This window comes from Cyprinodon variegatus, unplaced genomic scaffold (assembly GCF_000732505.1).
Source record: "Cyprinodon variegatus isolate N-32 unplaced genomic scaffold, C_variegatus-1.0 Scaffold461, whole genome shotgun sequence".
Classification (NCBI taxonomy): Eukaryota; Metazoa; Chordata; class Actinopteri; order Cyprinodontiformes; family Cyprinodontidae; genus Cyprinodon; species Cyprinodon variegatus.
The window spans coordinates 278,503-279,867 of NW_015150914.1; the positions used below are offsets into that span (position 1 = coordinate 278,503).

The 1,365-nt window shown below is 44.6% G+C and overlaps 1 protein-coding gene across 1 annotated transcript in view; it reads right to left on the reverse strand.

Moving 5' to 3' along the window:
• Window positions 1-6: 6 nt before the first annotated feature.
• prkaa2 (protein kinase, AMP-activated, alpha 2 catalytic subunit) overlaps window positions 7-1,365 on the reverse strand; it is a 23,412-nt gene continuing 22,053 nt past the window's right edge. Inside the window, exon 10 of the mRNA XM_015389465.1 lies at window positions 7-1,157. Coding sequence (XP_015244951.1) covers window positions 907-1,157 — 251 coding nt within the window. The 3' untranslated portion in view covers window positions 7-906. The remainder of the gene's footprint in view (window positions 1,158-1,365) is intronic.

A 1,365-nucleotide genomic window follows, 5' to 3' on the forward strand; every position in this document is an offset into this window, starting at 1 on the left:
AAAAACACTGATCATTTATTGAACAGGATGGAATCATTTCAGATTTAAAGAACTTTCAGAAGTTTTAAATCTGATTGTGAACGGACTTTTCCATTAAATGACTTTTCACTTCTTTTTTTCTCAAAAGTTAAAGCGACACCATTTGTTCTAGTACGTCTTCAGTAAAGCCATCTGCTGTTTTCAGCTCAGTGCGTTCTCGCCTGCTCCTCTTTCTGATGTCAGAGGCCTATATGTTTTTTTTTTATATAAAATTGTGTTTAAGTCCCACTGATAAGCTGAGCAGCAGCTGCTCCTATCAGAGCACGTTGGTATCGGACGGCGGCGTGGCGCGGGGAGACAGTGTGCATGTTCTGCACAGAGAGCAAGCAGCACAGGCAGTTCTAAGCATCAGCGTCGCACCAGCCTGTCGTGCTTCATTAAACTGTCTTAAAACTACTCAAAAATTAGGTCAAAAATCTGTGGAGATGTTTGGAATAAAACTAGTGCCTAAAAAAATAAATATGAATCTGATATCTAAATAATAATATTCTTTTCAATGTAGAAAGTGTTTTTTTTTGGTATACCTTTGAAAATATATTTTTTAAAACTATAATAAAGTAATATAAATATAAATGGACAAACATACCACCGATACAGAAGCTGAAATCTAGTGATGTTCCTCCAGAAACAGCTGCTAAAGACGAGCAGCAGAACGGACCGCAGCAGGATGTCCGGTCATTAAAAGGATCTACGGGAGGAGTGACAATAAACGGGACTTTTACCGACTCTGATGCGATTCTGACCTGCGATTCTTCCCCTTTTTTTTTCTGGCTTCCATAAGTTCACCAAAAACCTCCCGGATTTGCAGCTAGCCCTAAAACACACACGTACTTCCAGGTTACAGGGAAGCCTGGGAATCAGCGGACCTCAGCGAGCCAGCGTGGTGATGAGACTGGCGCACATTTCAAAGAAGTCCATGGTGTGAGATCCCTGACGTGGCGTGAGCAGGGGGGAACTACCGGACAGGGAGCCCGGCAGAGAGGAGCTCAGCTGGGGCAGATCGATAGCGGGGCTCGCAGAGTCGATGCTGAGGCGGGGTCTGTGGAGACCGGCGGTGGAGCCGGACCGCTGAGGGGTGGAAGAACCAGATTTAAACCCAACGGCCTCCATGATGTCATCTGTGGGAAACAGCGAAACAGACGGACTATTCAGTAGCAGCCTAGCCTCAGGATGCATTGCTAACTCTGTGGCTATATGGTCTCATGTTCAGGGGGGGGGTTACCATCAGGCAATACTAGGCAGTTGCCCCAAGTTCCTGGGGCCCAATAAGACTCTTTTTACATGTATGGTTAATACAACTATTCCTTATTTGTGTACATTAATTAT